The following is a 19,139-nucleotide window of genomic DNA, read 5'->3' as shown; positions in this document are numbered from 1 at the left end:
TTGCGGGAAGAGAACCAAAATCTCTCAAAGATGGTAAGTGTTTACGCCCATGACATGAGAAAGCAGCTGGAGGACCTGGACCAACCGGGTAAACGCAAGAAAACAGATCGCGAAAGTAGGTACGCTCAAGCTAAGAGTGCGATCTTTGGGAGCTCGAGTGATGAGCCCCAAGAGGTTGTGCGTGAAGCCCCGGAAGAGGATAGCCATAGGGCTAAACTCAAAGGTCCAATGGCCGAGACACCGAGCACTGTGAAAGAATAATTTCTAATGTATTAGTGGTGTGCCTGGTTGTCTTTGCCCTTTCCGTGTATTTTATTTTATTTTTTATTTTATTTTATTTTTTAAATTTTAAATTTCTCGTTTCCGAAAATAAAAAGAAAAGAAAGTTGCAAAAGACAAAGAAGAAAAACAAAACACACTTCCCCAAACCGGAATAAAAGGAATGCGACAAACGAAAAAGACACAAATCACACTTCCCCAACTGAAATAAAACAAAAACGACAAACTGAAAAGAAATCAAAACATAATGCACAAAAAAACAGGGAGGAAAAGAAAGCAAAGCGAAAGTAGAAATGCTTCCCCTTTCAACTGGACGCAACCGCAAATTGCGCAGGAAATGCAAAGTGGTGTCGGCTCCCTTATGAGCATATGGCTATTTAAACCACTTCTCGGTTGAAAGAAGGAGCATCCTGCATTTCAACCTGCAAACTCAAGAAAAACCATCAAAAAGCCCAGACAGAAAAATCAATGGCATCCCCAGATATGCTTGTTGATGACCTTAACCTTGAGTTGTCCCTTGCACCACCAAATGCCCAGACACGGGCTCCTCCAAACCCTATCTTCCCAAACTCCTCATACCACCATGGCTCGGCCTCAAACTTCTCTGAGGTGGTGCCGCGTAGGGCAGTATTGCCGGAGGGCATGACTGTCAGCAGACTGACAGTTGCAGATCATCTGCATGTGGCGCAGAGGTCTGACCAGATGGCAGTGGACGATTCCCACAATCTAACCGTGCTCAACGCGGTCTCGGCCACAAATTTGGGCATGCGCCTACTGGCGAGAACACGGGAGTGCGGGGCACTGAGTGAGGAGGTGGCGGCCCTGAAAGCTCTGGTGGCGGACCTGCAGAAGCGGCTCTACAGCGCCAACCAGCATGTAGAGATGCTGCAAAAAAGGAATGATGATCATGTAGAGCTGCTGCAGATCCTACAAGCAAGAACAGACAGAGGTAATTAGCAGAAGCCTCAGGTGGCACAGAATGCAACAATGAACATGTGATTAGGAATTTAATGTACGCATTTTCACTATTGTGTTTGTAATCAGATGTTATGAAATAGAATAAGCATTCACGCCCAATTCCTGATTGTGCATTAATGAATTGAAAACACTTTCCAAACTTAACAACAAAATAGAAACACAAACAAATAAAAGAAAGAAAGAGTAAGAAAAACAAAGAGAAACAACAAGAAAATCTTAAGTACCTTGGTTGGAAAAATGTAACCCTAACTCAAAAATAAAATAAAATAAAATAAAATAAAATAAAATAAAATAAAAGAAAGTTTGAGTCTAGAGAAACTCCACTTTGAAGCGATTAGGATGACAACAAACTTCTTCTATTCACCTTGGGTTGCCTCCCAAGAAGCGCTAAGTTTAAAGTCTTTTGCCGGACTTCCAACATACTGTGGTCATTTGGGAGGTTTTGGCTCAATCGCCTCCTTGTGCCGAACATGAAGTTTCTTCAAATCTCTTTGCCATCTAATCAATCCCTTTCGTATTCTTTTCTTTTTACCCACATGAGTAGATTTCAAAAGTAATTTTAAGCGCTCTTCAATACGTGGATTAGATGGAGGAGGCACATATTTAGGATTAGGTAGCCTTCTCACTTGAGTAGAAAGGATGACATTGAACATGTGATTGGTGCTTGGAACATGGATGTTGAGCTTATCTTCCTCTAGTACAATTATACAAGGAATTGTGAAACTCCCTGGATCTTGTAACTTGGGAGGAAGCTTCCTTTGCAAAACAGCAGAAACCTCTTCCGTTAATGCAACAGTTTCGTATTCCTTAAGCTTGTTTGCATCCAAGAGAGGAATGTTGATTTGCACCATCCTACAAGTTTCCAATATGTCCTTGGCATGTTGATTTTTCCTAGAACTCATCAACCTGTGAGGAAAAGGAGCATGTAAGATATCTTCATCAGTAGGTTCACGACATACCTTCTCCTTTCTTGCCCTTCTTGCAATTTCTTGCTTTGGGATCCACTCAGGTGAAGATGCTGCTTGCTTATCTTTCTCTTTGTTGCTTTCATCCTTTTCTTTAGGCTCAGCCACTTCTTCAACCTGCATGTCATCAACATTTTGAATCAAATCTTTAGAACCATCAATTTCACCAATTACCTTACCAGTTCTCAAGGTAACTGCTTGAACATGCTCCCGCCCAGTTGGATTAATCACTGGTTGGCTAGGCATCATACCAGGTTCCCTTTGACTCAAAGCTTGAGCAATTTGTCCCACTTGATTTTCTAGATTGGCAATGGCCTTATCCGTTTTCTGCATGTGGGTGTCATTCCTCTACATGTAGCTTTTTGTCTCAGTAATGAAACTATCTGTGTTTCTAGCCATGGAAGCAACAAGTTCTTCCAGAGATTTTCCTGTAGATTGTGGTTGAGGTGGTGGTTGTGGTGGATTGTAATAGTGCATTTGACCATGAGGTGGGCGAGTATGTTGTTGGCCTTGAGGTGGTTGGGATGGCCCTTGTTGAACATTCGAATTGTCACTCCACCTGAAATTTGGATGATTTCTCCACCCCGGATTGTATGTTTGTGAGAAAGGATCATTCTTAGGCCACTGATTTCTCTGAAATGAGCCCACTGCATTTGCTTCCTCATGTGCCAAGGGACAATCCTCAGTGTCATGACCAATTGTGGAGCAAAATGCACAAACCTTGGATGATCCCGGTGCCAATTTCTTCACCATGTTGGTTAGGTTTGCAATCTGAGCTTCCATACTAGAAAGGGTACTTACATCATAGGATTCCCCTTTTCTGACTGGTCTTTGCCTTGAATTATATTGGCGAGCATTTGCAGCAACAAGATCAAATATTGCTCGCACTTCTGTTGGAGTCTTGGTCATTATAGTTCCTCCTGCAGCTGCATTCACATTATTTTGGTCCGCTTCAAAAAGTCCTTCATAGAAGTGTTGCATTAGAAGCCAAGCTTGTATGTTATGATGCGGACAAGTGATTAGAAGTTTCTTGAAACGGTCCCAATAATCCTGGAAGCTTTCTCCCGGCCTTTGCAGAATTCCTGTAATCTGACTTCGGAGTTCATTTGTCCTTTGTGCTGGGAAAAAATGTTGCAAGAACTTTGAAGCAAGATCCGTCCATGTTGTGATGGAATTTGGAGGTAGATAGTGAAGCCATTCCTTTGCTGTATCCTTCAAACTAAATGAGAAAAGTCTCATTCTTATCTCGTCACTATTCATGCCTTCAATCTTTATTGTGGAACACACTTCCTCAAAGTCTAGGACATGTGCATTAGGATTTTCTCCAGGATTTCCCAACAACTTAGGCAATATGTGTATCATGCCCGATCTCAATTCAAAGTTTTCCAAAGTGCTTGCGGGATATACTATGCAAGATGGTTGTCCAGTTGTTGGCGGTGAAGAGTATTCTTGCATAGTAAGTTCCGCATTTGCAGCTGCTGCCGGCATTGGTGAAGGTGGAGGTGACTCGACTTTTGGTGAGCTTGGTGATGATGAAAATGGCGAGAATGAAAGAGGCAATGGAGTAGACACAGCTAGTTGGATGTTCCTTTCTCTCAAAGCTTGAGCTTGGATATCTTCTATTGTGCAATCTAATGAAATATCCAAATTCAAAAGGGACATAAGCAAAATGTTCCTGCAATAAGAAGAAACAAAAACAAACTCAAATAAAATGAAATGACAAACAAAGAAAAATGAAAATAAAATTAAGTACTCTAAATATACTCAAACAAAACATATAAGCAACCGTGCCAGTTCCCCGGCAACGGCGCCAAAAATTGTTGCATTCCTAAGAGGACACAAATTAATGTGCAAACAACCAATTAAAAATACCCGCAAGTGCACGAATCTAACGAAGTATAGATTATGTAAGTACGGGGTCGATCCCACGAAGAACTTGTCGGTTTCCTATAAGTTCTAGTTTGAGTACGTAAAGAACACTTAATTGACACACCACAAATGCACAAATGCAAAATGGAAACTAAAAATAAGTAAAGAAATGTAAAAGAAATGAAACAACACAAGAAAACTAAAGAAAAACACAAACAGCATTTTCTATCACCATTTTATCACATGTGAACAGTTCCGTGAACAGTGAACAATGGCGACCGGTCGTGAACAGTGACGACCGGTCATTTTTTACAGAATCGTTTTTCAAATTTTGACGTGATGAGCGACCGGTCGTCAGGTAAAAGCGACCGGTCGTTTTGCACAGAGTCGAAATTCTCTGCTTTTCAGTTTCGACCTCTATCCAGTGTTTTGCCTATAACTTTCCAACCGTTTGTCCAAAATTCACGTTCTTTATACGGTTGGATTCAGCACAGAAAATGCAAGAACACATCGCGGACCAAAAGTCCAAAACAATTACAGAAACAAATAAAATTCAGTAACAAAGACACATAATGTGTCAAACACACAACTCACACACACATTGGGGGGGGGGGGGTGTTTGGTTTGGTTCAAGTGACCTATTTCTATTGCATGAAAGTAAATGAACTTTGAATTTAAATGAGAATAGCAGGGATGAAGTATCAAAGAGTGGAATTAAAATGTAACAAACACTAGGGTTTCGGAATCCACCCTAAACAATTCTACCAATGTTCATGGATACTCAAGTGATGAACTCTAAACGTGTTGTTGAAGATGTTCGCAATCAAGACCAGTACGAGTGGCTCAAGACGCATTGATTCTCTCTAATGTACGTAAAGTGCAGTACGAGTGCTACAATACTTGTGCCTTCCCTATAATCGAATCTAGGTGTGCTTAGTACTTTGATTCAATTACAAGAAAAACCCATTAAGTTCAAAGAGAATATGAACATCACAAGAACCCTAATAGCATGGTGTTTACATTAGGTATTCAAGAAACCAATTCACATGGATGATTCTTACTTCATCCATTTATTGCTTAGGATAACATGAAGATACACATAATCCCAACAATCTCAAGAAGCATGCTTTCAAAGGTGATCAATCAAAGAAGAACATACATCAAGGATAGATTAATTTGGTGAATTGGAATTCATCAACAATATCTAGAAATTCATACACTCAAGCATCAAAACAATAAGGTAATCATGTTTAGGGCTTCAACCTAAGCCCTCCCTATGGAGTTTAGTTCCTCATAATCATTTCAAACACAAATTCGAAATATAACTAGAAAGAGTTTACAGATTTGGAAATGATGAAAGCTTGAAGTCTTCAATGGTGGAAGTCTTCCCCCTTCTTCCTGCTGCTGCACCTCCTTCTCCTTCCTTAGCTTTTAGCTCTCCAATCTGCTCCTCAATTGTGGAATGATGTAATGGATCCAATACCCCCGTTGAAAAGCCTCTCCAATATCAGATTGCACTTCCTTTTGCTTCCCTCTCTCCTCCTTTCCAGCTTTTACTTTTAGTATTCTAATGCAAAGTCTTCACCCATTGTCTTCTTGTCCCCTTGCAAATGATGAAGCCTTGTCCTCACAAAGATGCCAAATGCTTCAGAAAATATCTCATCTACTAAGGTAAATTCTTGTTACCAAGTGTTATGGTAACAAGAATAATCAAGATGACACAATGGAGGTAAAAGCTGGCCAATTCCGGATTTCCAGAGCTGTGGTAACAGCTGGATTGGTTGGATAGGCAATACTTGTCCAATGGAGCTCAAATTTGGATATGTTGTAGTTAACATCCATTGGAACAAGTCTCATGAAGATCATGACCTCATCCGAGCACCAGAGCATGTTGATCCCAGGCCAAGAAGTTGACCTACGAAAATGAACAAAAACAAAGTTTATAACCAATAATGCACTTTTAGCTCATTTTCATTCCAACCAAGGTAAAATCTAAGAAAACACAAAACGGAAGTAAAAAGCTATAAAATGTCAAGAACTAACTCAAAATAGTGGGTGAATAACATGAAAAATCATGTGTAAAAATGAACCAAACACGACGCTACAAGAATAGAAGACAAGCAACCTAGTCATGTCCCAGCTCTAACTTTTGGTACCATAGAAATTGTACATGATGCAACACTTACAGGGCCAACAGTGGCAGCGATAAAACCAACGGTTCAGCAAGAACTCATGCAGTTAGATCAAGAAACAGATGGTTCAGATAACCAACCAATGGAGATCAAACCAAAATTAGATACACAACTTTTAGAATTAAAAGTCATGCCAGTTAACATGGTATACATACTCTCAGCCTCTTATAGGTCAAGAGAAGGCCAGCCAAGCAACATTGAAGGCGATAGTCTGATAGGAGATCGTCCAACCACATTGATTGGACTAGTAGAAGATTGTGACGAAAGACTCGATATCTTGCGAATCAGAGATTCGGGCCTGACCACAAGATGTGTAACCTCTTCGAAAAAAGATTTCCCTTAAGTATTCTTCACAAAACTAACCAGGTCAATGACCAAACATTTGAGACCATTGTTCATTTCTGCTAGAATCAATGGGGTACCCTTCAAGAAAGTATTGATTGATGGAGGAGCCATGATCAACATTCTTCCTTACATGAGAGCAGTCTTGAGCTGCTCCTCGCAAGGTCATTGCAAATACCTTGCACATCAGCGCATCCTCGGACTTGTAGAGAGTCATGACACTTTTGAAATGCTTCAAATGGCTCTCGTGATTGAAATCTCCTTTGAATGGCGTGGAAGCTGAAGTTATGAATCGCCTTGGCGGGTCCGCCTGCTCGATCTCGCTGGTGAAAGGAGAAGAGTTTAGTTGGTCACTTCTTTGCGTAGGACATCCTCCAAGTCTCCTCAAATCTTCAAGTCTCGAAGTCGGTCATTCACGAGCCTCTCAACGTCCTCTACTCTCAAGGCTTGCGGTTAACTTCGGTGTCTCCCATGACGCGGGCGTCGCTGATAGACCTCCTCATTAACTCTTGGGGTTGATCTCCTTGGCTAACCTGCTTGCACGCGTATTGGTGGACTGAGCTTGCGAGGGATTCCCTGTGGCTTGTTGCCAGGTACTAGCTCTGGCGGAGGGGGCCGATGAGCGTCTTTCTTCATGTACTTCTAGAGGAGGGTCGTGAGACTGATCTCCTTATGGGCCTACCTGTCACGCCCCGATTCGAAAATAAGGATTATCTCCGAATTAAGGCATGAATTATACCATAGTTATAAAAACAAACTCCCATAACTATGATTTGATAGAAATAGAGCCAATAATATTATAAACTTATTTAATAAATAAAAAGTCAAAGTCGCAGTAGCTCAAAGTTAGTTACACACACTAGAGTAATATCCCAACAATTTATTCCTTAATAATTTTACAAATAGTAACTAACAACATTGATCTAGTCCTCTGGTGGAACTTCTCCTTCCTCAGGATTTGCATTGAAACCTGCATCATCTATTAGGGTGTGAGCATTTTATGCCCAGTAGAGTACTGTAACATCCTCCCCCTTAAAGCCAGCTATCACCGCTAACCAAAGTGGCATGCATTAAACAATTCCAAGATAAATGAGTTATGCATATGCGATGATGTCATGAACTCACTCCCTTCTAAACCCACTAATTCATACTTTAGGGCATCAAGCCTGCATGTCTCATACCATGCATTTGACCACTGTGACTCCAAATACCCTAAAATATAAATTAATAGTGCCTAGCAGTCCCTTACCCCTTGTTTATTTTGTTTGCGAATTTCTCAACTTTCACTTTTCATTAGAGGACCTACTCCTATCACCTCAATATATTCAAGCTCTGCTCTCGTCACCTGAATATATTCCACTTTTTTTTCCTGATATATCTAAAGCCTTCTCCCATCCTTTAGATATACCTTAAACTACGCACAAACCCAACACAACTGTATTTATGATCCATATGTAATGCAGCTCAAACATTTGCGGAATGATAACAATTCAAATAAAAAATAATAATATTTCAAATTTAATCACAGCGATAGTAATATTCATCAAACATCATATAATATTCGATAAAAATTCATAAAACAATAACATTATAGCATTCACCTAACAATACCCACCAAGCAAAACAACAGGATATTCATATTTAGTATTATATATAAACACCAAGATTAAAAGTGATATAGTCTAATCATTGGGGAAAAAGTTAGAGACCCTACCTTGTGTCCAAGAAGCTAAAATGACGAAATTACCCTTTGGAGGTTGCTGGGTTCTCTCCCGTTCCTAGATTTGAAAAAATAAATAACATAAATGAAGTTAGAAAATCTAATTTTATAAAAACATTTTTCTCTCTTAACATGGAGAGTGCACCCCACTCTCCAAGCTAAACCCCTCAAAACGTCCCAAAACCTATACCATCGGACTCGGATCTATAAATCGAGTCAGAAGGACTAAAAATATGGTGTCGGAGGCAGCTAGAACACCCGCCACGCGCCGCCATGCGCCAGTGGGCTTGTTTCCGGTTACTGTTCATCATCTAAAAAAAAATCCTAAACTTCCCCTGTTTTCCAGATTTAATCCCAGATTTTGTGAGGCATTTTGACTGACCAAACGTTAACGAAAATGAGAAAACTTGTAGTGGTTTTGAATCTTAATATCTCTAGTTTCTAACCCAGCAAACCACACTGAAAACGGAGCTAAAACGAAGGAGAAAACCAGCTCCAAAGTTGAGCTCGTGGCTGGTTTTCTGCAGAAAACATATTATTTTCCAAACTTTGCACATGTGTTTGACCTATCAAGACTCAACCAAATTTGACGAAACCAATTTTTTTTTGTTCCTTGCCATGTCTAGTTTAAAACCCAACAACTGGCTTCCTCAAACACCCAAACTATCGAGAGAAAAAGAGAGCCAAAGTGAGGCTCGTGGGCTGAAAATTTCCAGAAAATGACATTTTCCAGATTTGGTTCAAAGTTGTTTTCAACCATTCGAACACCCCAAGTTGTTCCTAAGGCTTCTAAAACTCTTCTAAACTTCATTCCTATCAATCGAACTCATCAAAAACTCAAAATGAAACAAAAATCAACAACACCCACACTTGAAAAATTGCTCTATCCACCCAACCCGAAAATAGAAGTTCAACCTCTTCCAATTCAATTCTCCTAACACTCATATGACTCAAATTATTCTTTAAGAGACTGAAATCACACAACCACAAGGTTAAAACCAAAATTTTCGAAATTGACTCACCTTAGAGATTCTTTTTTCTTCTCTTCCTCACCCCAAATTCTATCTCCTTCATCCTATCTTATCTTAGTTTATGAAATTAATACTCTTAGCCTAGACCTAGGTGAGTCATCTCCAATGGGTTTACAACTCATCCCAATTTGAGATCAAAACCAGATTTTTGAAGAGAATGTAAGAGGGAAGGGGGGAAGAATGAAGGGAAGAACAAAGGCTTCACTTACAAGTTGCTTTTTTTTTTCTTTTTCTTTTTTAAATTAAATTTATTTATAACTCATAATTAAGTTAAATATATATATTTTATTAATATATTTTTTTTAATCTTCTCTTTTTTTTTTTCCTAGATGTTACACTACCCTTGCATGAATGCTTCCTTGAGGGCCCAAGCGAGCATGGACATCGGATTGCAGGCCCAACCTTTCGTGGACATTGGTCTGTAGACCTAGTCTCAAATGTAGGGTTGATCTACTTTGAGTAGAGCTCGCTGACGCTTGTGACATGCCAGCGTGCTGTTGTTCTCCTCCTCGCCTGCCTACGACCTCTCAAACTGCCTGCCGGTGGGCTTATTCATCCTTCTCTCTTCACAATAGGATCCAGGGCCAAGGTTTCGGACCACGTCGATCTGCTTGAGGAGCTGTCCAACCAAGTTGTTTTGGTTGTCTTCTCTTTGAGCCAGCTGGTCGACTCTAAGGTTGAGGTCCGCTTGACTGCTTAGATCTGGAGAAGAGAATCATGTGGAGCCCAATTGCATGCAGGCTAAGGTTTCATTTAAGGTATACGCGGGAGCATACGTCAAGTGTGGTGGCAAATGAGAAAATGGATGAAGGTGTTCCACAATAGGGCCAAGGTCGGTGGTGGTGCCAAGATGGCCGTGTCCCATGGCGGCAATGGGATTGTCGTGAGTAGTGGTGCAGCCATAGGTCTCGGCAGTGTCGTGTGTTGTGGCATCATCGTGGAAGGTAGCGCCGGATCTAGCCATGATGGCTTACGGTAGCAAGGTTGTCCCGGCCATGGGGATGTGAGACTGCGAGGTGGACCCAACCACAAGGCCATGAGGCGGCGCGCTGGTTTTGGCTGCAAAGCCTTACAGCTACGGTGCGACTTCGACCATGGAGCTGTGAGGTGAAGGGCTTGGGCCCGTTACGGATTGTGTTTTCGCGGTTACCCTGCTTCTCGTGCGCATGCTTCCAACCATGGTTGTTTGGAAGGCTTCGGTTGAGTTATGAATAGGAGGAAACAGATTCCTTCGATTATGAGCACGCGTTGAGTATAACTCGTGCTCTCAATGAAAGCACCAAAATGTTTGAGCAAAATTCCGCACGGGAAATATTCGCCTCTTGATTCTTCAAACCCTACAATCTCCTTCTCTTTCCTCCTCCTTGAACCCTGCAAAAAAGATTGGGGTTCATGGACCACACTCGGGGGGTATTGGCCAAAGGCCCTCCGATCCCTAGGTTAGTTCGATTGGATCTTAAAAAAGATACGAAAATAACTGAAGTGGACGAAGTTTCCTCTCATGGGGAGAGCCGAGTGGCCAGAGTCTTGTGGGAAAGACGAGGGAGCGATAATTTTGACAGAGTTTTACTAAGGTTTTTTGAGTTACCTTGTGTGTTGAATGTAGCCATGTATTTACGGGGCTCTAGCCGTTTTAGGGTTTTTCAAAGAATAATTCCTATTTGGAAGGAATATATTTTTTTCCTTAAATGGAGAAATTGAGTCAATTAGGGATATGATAATATCCCATGATAATATCCCCAATTAAAGATAATATCCTTATTTTTTGTCCTAATTAATTGGCCAAATAAATAGGCTCAATTACTGACTTAGGTGATATTCTTCTTGTCCACGTGACGCCTCATGATTGGAAGCTGGAATATTTGTTCCCACGTATACTACACTATAATTACATTATATTACACACAACTAGCCCTGATATGGTGCATGCAGTGCACATGCTCCATTTTTAGCCCAAGTGCTGTGCAAGATGTGCAACCGTACAAGGGCTAGAACATTGCAAGTCGTTCCCCAGCCCATCCCCACTTTTGACTTGCTAGAAGAAGCTGTTGGCCCAACAGGCACTTGGGTTCGATGGACCTTGCTAGAAGTAGCGAGCGTTTGGCCCCAAAGAAATAAAAGGAGAACATTAAAATGGAAAATGACACTTGATTTCTATATCTCTTGCAAGAATTCTATAGTGAGGGCCTTATATGACCCTTAAGTGAGACTCTATCTCTTAACTGTTGGATCAAATTGGTTAGCTGTTGGATTAAATTAATTAGCATGATCCAACAATTAAGAGATATGACCTCACCTAAGGACCATATATAAGGCCCCCACTATAAAATGACTCGTATGTTTTAATGATAAATAATAATTAAGGATCCTTTACCGAAGGACCTTTGTTTGACACAAATTATAATATTGGTAAATTATGAATCATATTTATACCTTTTCTTGGCACTTGGACTTCCATACAGTACAATTTAGAATTATTCGATGCAACTTTTTTCGGTCAATTTATTCGATGCAACTTGGTTTAAAGTATGAGGAAATCTAAACAGTGTGAAGCAAAGCAATAATAAACGTCCTAAGCTAAGACTTGCCACCCCACAAAGGCAATGTTTGCTGCATTGTACAAAACTAGGCCTTTGAATTGAAAGCTGAAACCGACTTCTAATGGCATTTTCCATATCTTCGGCTTCTGAAAGGAGACAGACAGATGTGCCTGTTTTTTATTCAACACAACTTCAGCTTTCGGTTTGGAAATGTAACGTAAAGAAGAGTCGAGCTTCATGTAACCAGAAAAAAAAAAAAAAAAAAAAAAAAAAAAAACGAATCACAAATAGCTTGGTCATTTGATTATTATCATCGTCGTTTTTATTTGATCACATTCAATGATTTTCAATTAAATGTTTTTTTAGTTGAATTAAATAAAGAATTCAAAATTTGAAAAAGACTTATATCAATTACTCTCTGTTTAACATTTTCGGATCATTGGGGACTGGGGAGATTGTAATAAAAACTTTTTTCGTCATTCGAAAGAGAAGCGTTAGTAGGTATGAATGAAGACTTGAAAAAAAAATAATTCATATTGGTGAAATAAAATTCGTATGAGTCTCAATTATTGCTGCTTCGAAAGGATTGACGCCTACTACTTGACATCTACTTGCATGGGGCTTGGTTTGTCATCCATTTCTCCATGGTTGGCTTCAATCTTCACGTGGGTTGCAGTTCAGTCTACACGTTAAGCATAGAAAGCAAAACAAAAAGCCATGGCTCATAGAAACTCCACATGGAAAGATGTGCTACCATTGCAAGTCCATGTCAAAATACTTGGTCGATGATGTAGCTCTTTGTGGTAAATACCAATCTGATTTGATTATGCTAAAGTATGTAGTCATCTTTTCTAACATTTTGAAAGTATTGCTTCATTGAAAACAAGGGTTTGAATACATACAAAATTGTAATGCATAATGATTTTAGGAAAATTTTGAATGTGAATGTGGAACCTACCTGATACTATAGATTGGCAATTACACATGAATATTTCGCATATTGCCCTATGTGTCACTTTTAGACAACTGGCACATTTGGAATCCAAAGTTTGGATTGGGACTAACACGTAAAATTACTAATTGTCATTGACAAATGTCATTATTGGATTGAATTTGACAAGACAATTTATAACAATTATAGGTCCAAATATTAATGTTTTTTTTTTCACCCAAACAAAAATTATTAATGTTTTTTTTATACGGTTGATATGATATTCACAAAATACGTTTACAACAAACTAATACACCCGCAATAAAGCTACACCACCACCACTACAATAATATTACACACAACTAGGTATTGAATTCATCCCAAACATATATCATCCTCGTCATAAATTATGTATTATTTTTCTCTAAAAAAAATATAATTCCCTAATTGGGCCGGCCAGTTGGACAAAATTATCTCATCCTGGCCCGCCAAAAAATATGAGCTGGACTGTGCCGGACCTTACATAACAGGCTATATTCTAGTCGTCCTCAGTCCGGCCCGGTACGTTTGACACCTCTAACCCTATAAAAATGAAAAGAGAACATGTCCAAGAGGAAAGAGGGGATGTCCAATGCCATGTCCAACGCAAGAAAGCAAGCCCAATCTAAGTAGAGCCCAAAAGAGTACGTATGTCCAAACAGTTGCCGTCATGAAGGCTTCATGACTTTCCTAAGTCCCTTCAATACTCTCCAATCCTTCTTTCTATAAATACCCTCACATCCCCTTCCTCTCCTATTAAGATCTTTCAGCTCACCCAAACAGGGGAGAAAGAAACAACAAAGGAAAACTCTCATCCTCTAAACTTTCCCATCTCACCATTTCCCCGAGAAAATACTGTAATCTTATAGAGAAATGTCCGATGCGTATTGCTCCGACTGCAAGCGCCAGACGGAGGTGGTTTTCGATCACTCGGCGGGAGACACGGTGTGCTCTGAGTGTGGATTAGTGTTGGAATCTCATTCCATCGACGAGACCTCAGAGTGGCGTACCTTCGCGAACGAGTCCGGCGATAACGACCCGGTCCGTGTTGGTGGGCCCACCAACCCACTATTGGCCGATGGCGGGTTGTCCACCGTCATAGCCAAGCCTAATGGGGCATCTGGTGAGTTCTTATCTTCGTCGTTGGGGCGGTGGCAGAACCGTGGGTCGAATCCGGATCGGGGCTTGATTCTGGCATTCAAAACCATCGCCACCATGTCTGATAGGTATGTGCTTGTTGCTGCGATATTGGGGGAAGGTATTTTGGTTCCTAGAAAAATCCGAGGTTTCTGGTATTTTTAGGTTTTGTAACTGGATTTTGGGTTTCCTTTGAGGGTTGAAGTTGGATGAGAAGGATGTTGATTGGTAATGGGAAAGTAGAAATGGCAGAGGTTTGTGGTAGTTTAAGGTTTTGTAACTGGATTTCGGTTTCGTTTGAGGGTTGAATTTGGAAATTTGGATGAGGAGGGTGCTGATTGGTAATGGGAAAGTAGAAATGAAAATTGAAAATCCAAAGCTGAACATCTAATTAGCTTGGGTTGGGAAATTTTTATTACAATTTGAAACCATAACTGTTAATCAACTTTTCAAGATTAAATTTGGAATTTGGTTTAAAATCAAATGAGATTATTGCCGATCATCATGTAATTTCATGAATCTAAGTTGATAGATATATGAGATATATGTGGAGATTGAAATATTAATCTCAGGTATACTGTAATCAACTGCATTGGGCAAATTGTAATTATTAAGCTTTCTAGTTTTTTCAAAACAACTAAACTATTAAGTTCAATCCTACATATATTAGAGTAGAGTAGGATATTCAAATATCAGTATTTTTAACACTCATAGGTGATTGGTTTTCGTTACACTTTTTCATCTGTCAAAATCTTGCTTCTTCCCTATTGTAATGTGTGATGATATTTATATAGTATTAGTATCAAAAGTTATTCACATGATGTGTTAAATTTCTCTTACGATGAGATTATTTGTAAACTACTATAAAGAAAAATAGCTGATGTTGTAACATTGTATTTCAGGTTGGGCCTTGTTGCAACCATCAAGGTATGCTATTTGCGTACTATGAACATTTATTCGTGGGGACCATTAATAGTTCTAGGACACTCATATGCCTACCAAATTCATGCATAAAATTTTAGCGACCCGTTATTGTGGGTACATTTAAGGTCAAAGAAAAGCTATGTCCGTTATTTTATTTTGTGATTGTGTGATACAAATGAAATATGGCTGTTATAGTATAAGAGAATAAAAGTTACTATAAATTCAGTTCTGAATATTTGTTGAAGTATACCCTAAAACTTTGTCTATGGCCTTGCACTACATAATTATACTTGCAGGGGATAATAAGCATTATTTCTTAGAAAATTCTAAGTAGCACCAGACCACTACTACACATTTTCATTTTATAGTATATTGCTTCTACAAGTATCCTTGATAAATTAATTAAATAATTGAAAAACAGTAGTGGCTTCAAGTGAAAACCCTGAGTCTATTTATTGATTACTTTTTCAACATAATACTTTTCCAGGGAAAACATTTCAGAGGAACTTTTCTACTATGCCTGTCTTGTTTGATTCAACTGTTTCGTTCACTTATATCTGAGTTGAAGATAAATTTTCCTTTTTTAATTGAGACTAGCGGTATATGGATAAAAGTGTGGACAATCAGTAGATCATTTTACTTCTACAAGGTTTGGCGTCTTGCGGTTTCTGGATACTGGTCTTTTTCCATTTTGGTGCTGATTGGGTGAATACTGATTTGGTGATCTTGTTGGATTATAAAATTTGATAAAGAATAGGCTTTAGTTGCTTCTGTAGCTGTTCCATCTTGCTTTGATGTGGCACGTTTGGCTTGAGAGGAACATTATAAAAGTCGAGTGGGATGGCTTATCCTTGAGACTTGATTCAGGGTTTTTATTTATTTTCTAATTTTGAGAGAGACAGAGAGAGTGCATTATCTTCACATCACAGCGAAACTTGTATTAACGTATCTGCTGCAATTAGGAGTGTGATAACAAGTTGTGAATTCACATTGTTTGTGCTGATTTTTATGTTTTTGCATCATGTAGTTGATAATTATTTTAGCAAAATACTTCTGGTAAAATCTTGAAAAGTATATATTCTTTTTTATGTACAGGAATCTTAAGCACTTCTTGTAGTTTGTGTTGTTACTTTTAGTTGGTTGTAGAAGGTTATGATTGTACCTTGGTGGACTGTTTGTTCATTACTATTGCATTGTTGTTTAGTTGAGATTAATAAAATCTTCTGTTTCCTTCTTAAAAACTAATAAAGGGGTTCTTAAGAACTTATATTCATAGCTTGCTATTTCATGGGATTTGAGTATTAGATGATGAGGCTTTTATGTTTTGATTTGAAGGATCGGGCTAATGAGATATATAAGAGGGTGGAAGATCAGAAATCTAGTAGAGGAAGAAATCAGGATGCATTATTGGCTGCTTGCCTATACATTGCTTGTCGACAAGAAGACAAGCCACGCACTGTAAAGGGTACAGTTTATGACTTTTTTAACATCTGGATGCTTCCTGAATTACTTTGCCTTTGTGTATGAGCTTCCCTGAACCTGTGGATTTCAAATAGAAATTTGCTCTGTCGCCAATGGAGCCTCAAAGAAGGAAATTGGCCGAGCAAAAGAATATATAGTGAAACAACTGGGACTAGAGAAGGGTCAGTCAGTGGAGATGGGAACAATACATGCTGGGGACTTTATGGTGAGCTACATATATAGGCATAAATTCTTAGTTACTTTTTTCCTAGTTTGTAGTTTCCACTGACTTAATAGCAACTTAACTGCAGAGGCGCTTCTGTTCCAATCTTGGAATGAATAATCAGGCAGTCAAAGCTGCCCAAGAAGCTGTGCAAAAGTCGGAAGAATTTGATATAAGGTAGTTCCTTTTGTTATGCATTATGCTGAAAATAATGTATATTTTCATGATTGCATATTTGCACGACTGATTTTACCTTTCTTATTGTGTATACTGTCATCATGGCCCCATAGATTCATTTGCACCATTTATCAATTTCCACAGATTCTTTTTTTTCCCCCTCATCATCACAGATTATGTCATTTATCTCATAGGATGTCAGGTGTTTGGAAAAGATAAGGATGGACCCAGAAATATTGTAAAACGTAACATGATCAAAATAGCTGATTTGAATTGTTTATGTTTAAACATTCATTGTGGAGGCCAATGGCAAGGCATCATAAAGGATTGACTGATATAAGGTGAAGTACTATGTAGAGGGGCAAATTGGACTAATAAACAAAATGATCTTGTGCAATCCTGTGTTCAACTATTCAAACAGCCCTAAATGACTTAAGGAATGCCCAATCTCTCTTCAAATATTAGCCATCTTTGGGTGAGCTTGGCAGTCTGTTTTTTTTGGGTCAATCTCTTGGCAATCTGTTTAAACGAGACTCTCTTTTTCTTTTTTCTTTTTTCCTTTTTCTACTTCACCTTATCAATTTTGACATGAGCCCTAAGAATTGATCAGAACCACTTTTTGTTTTATTCATTTTCCTGCACTTCTGTTTCGGACAGTGATGGGGAATCACAGGATATAATGAAAAGTTTATCGTAATGGTTTTGATTCCTTAACATTAGATATAATGGTCACAAATGGCATTCCCTGGTTCCATTTGAAGAAGTTAATATCTGAATTCTGCTGCCTTAAGTTAATATCTGATTCATACATTTGTTGTCTTGATAGATTCTTTATCTTGAGATCGGTCCTTGAATTATGATGAACTTTATAGTACTTGCTTTTGATGATGGCCTGTTTCTTTTTTACCTCTCAATTCCAGGAGGAGCCCTATATCGATAGCAGCAGCAGTTATTTATATTATCACTCAGCTTTCAGACGATAAGAAGCCTCTCAAAGGTTCAGTATCATCCTCCCTCTTAGAAACTAATTGAAAAATGTAGTTGAAAGCTTGTGAACTGAACATATGGCCTGCATCACCTGTAATTTAATGGGTTTATTGGTAGATCCAAGACTTGATTGGTTTCACATCACCCGTAATTTTTATGGTTTTCTAACAAGTGCTGAGCTGATTTAAGTAATGGTCACTGTGAGTGCAGATATCTCAGTTGCTACAGGAGTAGCAGAAGGAACAATCAGAAACTCATACAAAGACCTTTATCCCCATGTATCGAAGATAATACCCAACTGGTATGCAAAGGAGGAGGATCTCAAGAATCTTTGCAGCCCTTGAAATGTAGGCCGAGCGGATTCATCAAGAACAACGAGGAATGTGAATTCTACTGGAGCGCTTTTTCTTGGGTTGTATTTTAACCGTCCAATGTATGAACAATGCAGAAGGCTTAAATTGTTTTGAGAATTCTTTTTCATAGTAAATTACTAAATTATATCCTTCAATTGACACAATTGAGATATATGCTTGAAATAGCATGTTTTCTGACTTTTTTTTTCAATTCAAAATAAACTTTCACCTATTATCTGCCTGAAATTGCGATCATTTTAGATTCTATTTAAATTTTGATAAAATTCCAAAACCGTTCAATGAAACTGTGGCCATTGCAAATGAATTGGATATTCCAAGTGGAGGAATATTTGAGGCTAAAAGATCTATTTTCAAATCCGCTGAAATTCGTGCAAGGTTAATGAGAGCCCAGTGTGTTGTGTTGGAGCACATTCTTAAGCTTTGATTAGGAAGAGAATAAAGGAAGCATATGAGTAGCGTGACGTGGAGGTTTGTGACTCAACTCTTCTGTGCAGCATTAACCAAATTATATCCCGATTTGCATAGCATGTTGTCTTCAAATTAAGTCTCACGTTCTACTAGTGTTCCTTTCCGTTAACTCTGCCTATTTTTCCGTCAAAATTCATCTTCTCTTACATCGAGTTGAACCATTTTTCGATGAACTGAAATTAGTCATTGGATGCTCATGGTCCTTCGGTCTTGATTCACGAATTTGGTTGTCAATGAGGTCAATTTGGTAACCGAACCATATCCACTCTAAGAGCACTTCAACCGCTGCAGTTTGGCCCTGGCAGGAGGGTGCCCAAGCCCTATGTTGCGCTTCCAGCGGGCTTTAGCAGCTCGAGTAAGAGGTGGGTTTTAAATTTTTTTTACCGTTGTCCTGGGTTGTCTGATCGTTATTTGTCCTCCAATCCAACAGTTGCCATTTTTTTATAATTAAAAAATTGTAAATTTTTTTTTCTATAAATACCTACCAATATTCTTCACTTTC

The 19,139-nt window shown here is 39.0% G+C and overlaps 1 protein-coding gene and 1 non-coding gene across 2 annotated transcripts; both read left to right on the top strand.

Moving 5' to 3' along the window:
* Positions 1-3,219: 3,219 nt before the first annotated feature.
* On the top strand, positions 3,220-3,326 carry LOC148293207 (small nucleolar RNA R71). The gene has a single exon (XR_015825966.1). It is a non-coding gene; the product is annotated as a small nucleolar RNA R71 (small nucleolar RNA).
* Positions 3,327-13,634: 10,308 nt separating this feature from the next.
* Positions 13,635-18,312, top strand: TFIIB (transcription factor IIB). The gene is made up of 7 exons (XM_021970694.2): positions 13,635-14,112; positions 14,926-14,950; positions 16,283-16,412; positions 16,504-16,634; positions 16,720-16,808; positions 17,729-17,805; positions 18,006-18,312. The coding sequence occupies exons 1-7, from the start codon at positions 13,760-13,762 to the stop codon at positions 18,137-18,139; spliced, it is 939 nt and encodes a 312-aa protein (XP_021826386.1). The 5' UTR covers positions 13,635-13,759; the 3' UTR covers positions 18,140-18,312.
* Positions 18,313-19,139: the final 827 nt, after the last annotated feature.

Source organism: Prunus avium, chromosome 7, assembly GCF_965620075.1.
Source record: "Prunus avium chromosome 7, drPruAviu1.hap1.1, whole genome shotgun sequence".
NCBI lineage: Eukaryota > Viridiplantae > Streptophyta > Magnoliopsida > Rosales > Rosaceae > Prunus > Prunus avium.
The sequence above is the reverse complement of the archived record's forward strand: the minus strand, read 5'-3'. Positions and strand labels throughout refer to the sequence as shown.